At 40.7% G+C, this 4,898-nt stretch overlaps 3 protein-coding genes across 3 annotated transcripts; all 3 read right to left on the bottom strand.

The window, feature by feature from the left end:
- Positions 1-177: 177 nt before the first annotated feature.
- Positions 178-738, bottom strand: TM35_000681170 (uncharacterized protein; the record flags this gene model as incomplete). The annotated part of the gene is made up of 1 exon (XM_029031164.1): positions 178-738. One exon carries the CDS (start codon positions 736-738, stop codon positions 178-180), a length of 561 nt encoding a protein of 186 aa, XP_028877551.1.
- A 626-nt stretch (positions 739-1,364) lies between these two features.
- Positions 1,365-2,576, bottom strand: TM35_000681160 (uncharacterized protein; the record flags this gene model as incomplete). The annotated part of the gene is made up of 1 exon (XM_029031163.1): positions 1,365-2,576. The coding sequence occupies one exon, from the start codon at positions 2,574-2,576 to the stop codon at positions 1,365-1,367; it is 1,212 nt and encodes a 403-aa protein (XP_028877550.1).
- A 668-nt stretch (positions 2,577-3,244) lies between these two features.
- Positions 3,245-4,120, bottom strand: TM35_000681150 (uncharacterized protein; the record flags this gene model as incomplete). Its single annotated transcript, XM_029031162.1, has 1 exon — positions 3,245-4,120. One exon carries the CDS (start codon positions 4,118-4,120, stop codon positions 3,245-3,247), a length of 876 nt encoding a protein of 291 aa, XP_028877549.1.
- Positions 4,121-4,898: the final 778 nt, after the last annotated feature.

The raw sequence follows: 4,898 nt of genomic DNA, 5'->3' as shown, positions 1-4,898 counted from the left end.
GATAAACAAACACAGAGACCACAAACACCCAAAACACACTAACATTAAGAAAACAAAAAAAGAAAAGAAACTCCCAACATGTGGAAGATTAGTTAAACTGTAGGGATTGCATGCAAGAGAAAAGAAAAGAAAACAAAGGATGACCTGAGTCACACCACCACTTCACCACCAACATAATCAGCACACAAGAATACAGGCCAATGTAACCACAATCAGTAGTGGCACACGTACCCACACAGAACTGCTGATACTGCTGCTGCTGTCTGCATCACCCTTTCTGCTGTTTGTGAGTTCAGGAGGAAGTGTTGTTGTTGTTGTGGAGTTTGTTGTGGTTGTATCTGTATTATCTGCAGCACCTTCTTGGGTACTTGTTGTCTCACTCCCCGTTGTTGTATTGTCATTCCCAGCGTTTGCAGCATCATTCTCAGTGGCTGAAGTATTGGGAGACGGTGAAGTTTGTGCTGCTTCACCTCCCTGGTTAGTTGCATTTCCTTCTTTTGTACTGTTGCCGCTTTGTTGAGGTTGAGGGTCACCTGCAGGAACACCGCTTTCCTCCGCAGCTTGAGAAGCATTACCATTTGGAGTTTCCCCANAGCAGCAGCCGCCATGGTATACCCGCAGGCGCAGCACAGCACAACGGCCAACACACACATCACACGGCGCATCATCATCATCATCATGAGAGAGACAAAAATTTGTTTCACGTAAAAACACTGATCTAGGAAGAAAGACAAACATAAAACAAAAAGAGAAAATAACTGAAGTATCAAACATGTTAGGACACACAAATCGATTACCACTATGGAAACTCACATCGTGAAAGTAAAACCTACCATTTAAAGAATGCAATACAGCGCAATAACCTCAGTTAAAGTAAAAACAAAAAAAAAGCACACACTCACAAATATCTCAAAAAAGGCTAAACCACCCAGCAAAATCATCAAGCAAAGAAACAGATATTAAACGTTAGCCCAATTTACCCAGTAAACACAGAAATATACACCAACTATGGGTGTAAGTCTGTATGTGTGTATAAACGCAATTATAAATATAAATTCATCTCTTATTATTTCCCTATCACTGCAAAAAAACATCTCATCATCGCAGTGCAAGCACAGGTGCACACACACAGAGAGAGTCTCCAAGAACACACACACACACAATGGAGTAGCAGCAATAATAATTATTATAGGATAAACACAAAGAGAGCAAAAACACAAACAAAACACATTAACATTAAAAGAAACAAAAAAGAAGAGAAAATCCCAACAGGTGAAAGATTAGTTAGACTATAGTGTGGATGTATGCAAAAAAAAAAAAAAAGAAAACAAAGGATGACCTGAGTCACACCACCACCATTACAATCAGCACACAAGAATACAGGCCAGTGTAACCACAATCAGTAGTGGCACACGCACCCACACAGAACTGCTGATACTGCTGCTGCTGTCTGCATCACCCTTCTTGTTGTTTGTGAGTTCAGGAGGAAGTGTTGTTGTTGTTGTTGTTGTTGTTGTTGTTGTGGTGGTGGTGGTATCTTTATTTCCTGTAACACCTTCTTCATTTTGGTTGTTTTTCGATTCACTCTCTGCAGATGAAGTATTATTCTCAGTCGCTGTAGCATCAGAACCAGCGGAACTCCCTGTGGCTGTGTTGCTGGGAGAAGATGGTTGTGGTGCACCACGTTCACCTTCAGCTGTAGGCACATCAACACGCTCCTCAGCCGTAGGAGATGTAGAAGTAACTGGTCCATCAGGAGCTTGTGCAGGAGGAGTAGATTGTTTACTATCTTCTTCTCTTGGAGTTTGAACGGAGTTTCCACGACCAGGTTGATTTTCTGCGGGTTTATTAAGCTCTTCTTTTCTCTCTTGATACAGTTGATGTATCTCTTCGTCTTTACTTGTTTCATTCTCTTTATGTGAAAGATCCCCAGAAGAATCTTTCAGTATTTGACCATCTCTTCGAAGAGCATCCTGATCTACAGTAGATGGTTGGACATGACCACCTTGACCGTTATTTCCTCTAACACCTTGAGGTTCTGGAAGAGAAACGGGAGAAGGACCATGAGAACCAGAAGGACCGGCCAAAGCCGGAGCAACAACAACACCAGGAACTTTACCACCAAGATGTTTACCATCTTCACTGGGAACACTTTGAGGATCAGGAACACCTCCAGCAGGTGGTTCTCCTTTAACAAGAGATTCTGCTATTGGTTGAACAAGTGGAGGAGAAGCAGCAGTACGAACAGAAGGACATGTGGTACTGGAAGAATCAAGAGCTTCACCAACACAAGGAGACTTTTCACTATTGAGTAAAGTAGGGTCCTGTACCTCCACATGTGATCGCGCCTCTTCTGCCACAGCAGTCTCTGCTAATGCTTCTGCTTCTTCACTTTTCTTCTCTTTCGCCGATCCACTATAATTGATCTCGGGATAAAAACTTCCCAAAAACGCCATCGCCGCCTTTGGGTGTCCATTAGTATTAGCAGTAGTAGCAGCAGCTGTCATGGTATACCCGCAGGCACAGCACAGCACAACGGCCAACACACACATCACACGGCCCATCATCATCATCATGAGAGAGACAATAGTTTGGTTTGCGTAAAAGCACTGATCTAGAACGAAAGACAATCAAAAAGCAAAAAAAGGTAATAAATGAAGTATCAAACATGTGAGGACACACAAATCGATTACCACTATGGAAACTCACATCGTGAAAAGCAAAACCTACCAGTTAAAGAATACAATACAGCGCACAATAACCTCAGTAAGAGTAAAAACAAAAAAAGGCCACATTCAGATATATCTGGAAAAAAACTGAACCACCCAGCAAGCAAATAAACACACAGATATTAACCATTAGCCCAATTTACGCAGTAAACACAGAAATACACCAACTATGGGTATAAGTCTATATATGTGTATATACGCAATTATAAATATAAATTCATCTATTATTATTATTTCCTTTTTCCCACTGCAAAAAGCAGTTCATCATCACTATCACAGTGCAAGCCCAAAGAGAGAAAAAAAGAGTCTCCAAGAACACACACACACACAATGAAGTAGCAATAATAATTATTATAGGATAAACACAGAGAGCAAAAACACAAAAAACACAATAACAATAAGAAACAAAACAAAAAAGGATAATCCCAACAGGTAAAAGATTAGTTAGACTGTAGGGATTGCATGCAAAAAAAGAAAACAAAGGATGACCTGAGTCACACTACACCAACAGTCAATCAGCACACAAGAATACAGGCCAGTGTAACCACAATCAATAGTGGTACACGCACCCACACAGAACTGCTGATACTGCTGCTGCTGTCTGCATCACCCTTCTTGTTGTTTGTGAGTTCAGGAGGAAGTGTTGTGGTTGTTGTTGTTGTGGTGGTGGTGGTAGTGTCTGTACCTCCTGCTCCTTCTTCATTTTGGGTCCTTGTTGATTCACTCACTGCAGGTTTCGCAGCATCATTAGTATTCTCAGCTTCACCATTCTGACCTTGAGAAGTTTGGTTGTTGTCCGAAGATTGAGGTTGTTCTGTTGTATCGCTTTGGTTGCTCTGAGAATCTCTTGTATCTGTATTAGATACACCTGAGGATTCTGAAGACTGTGAACCATTCCCTTCGGGCTGTTGATTTCCGCTATTCTTATCAGCACCTCCACTGATCACTTGACCTGGTGTTGATTCTTCAGTTCTCAACCCCTGGTCACCATTCTGCCCGTTTGCCTGCCGTCCATCTTTACTTTCTTGTCCTTGCACAACTGGTTGACTCACCGCTGAGTCTCCCCGAGACAAAGTATCATTTGGGTCTGGAGAAGTAACCTGATGCTGTTTCTCACTCTCCCCACCATAACCCCCAGGCGCAGGCCCTTGGGGTGTATGAAGTGTTCCACTACCAGCACCACCAGCACCCGGAGCAATTTTCGTATTAGGAGGACAGGGACCTTTAGTAGTAACACCAGTACCATCCTTGCAAGAGGTATCATCAGAGTCAGGTTTAACAGAAGGTAGTGGTACTGGGTCAGCAGAAGGACAAGGAGAACCATCAGTAGGAGAACCTTCTCTGCAAGGAGTAGTTACCTTTTCAGGATTAGGAGTCGCGTTTACCGGCATAGATACAGAGGCAGTGCTCAGAAGCAAAGAAATAAAACACAATACAATATACAAGAACATCACAGCAACAGTTAAGTTTCTTTCTTTTACGTCACTTGGCTAAAGAAAGAAAAAAACTGAAAAAGAACCAATACAATAGATACCAACAGATGATGCAAAAGAAGAAACAACAGTATAAACAATAAAGAATTCAAGAAGTGTACACCACAAACAAACTCAAAGACAAGAAAAAGTAAAGAACACAAATTAAAACCACGACCTACAGCCAAAGAAAAAACAGAATAACCAACAAGTATAATCCATGGCCCTGTTTAAGCATTTCTGAGTATATTTTTGTATTTAATACTATTAGCTATTATCGTTCCAAAGAGAAAATGCCATTGATGAATAGCAAAGCACACACAAAAGCCCACCACAGAACACAGCAAGCAAAATCATCAAGTAAAGAAACAGATATTAACCATTAGCCAATTTACCCAGTAAACACATAAATATACACCACCTATGGATGTAAGTCTATAAGTATATATATACAGAATTATAAATATAAATTCATCTGTTATTATTATTTCTTTTTCCTTTTCCCTTTTATTGTAAAAAGCAGTTCATCATTATCATCACAGTGCAAGCCCAGGTGGACACACATAGAGAGTCTCCAAGAACACACACACACACACACACAATGGAGTAGCAATAATAATATTTATAGGATAAACACAGAGAGAGCAAAAACACACAAAACACATTAATATTAAGAAACAAAAAAAAAGAAGAGAAA

Source organism: Trypanosoma theileri (genome assembly GCF_002087225.1).
Source record: "Trypanosoma theileri isolate Edinburgh chromosome Unknown TM35_Tth_68_V1, whole genome shotgun sequence".
Classification (NCBI taxonomy): Eukaryota; Euglenozoa; class Kinetoplastea; order Trypanosomatida; family Trypanosomatidae; genus Trypanosoma; species Trypanosoma theileri.
This window is presented reverse-complemented; position numbering and strand designations above follow the sequence as displayed.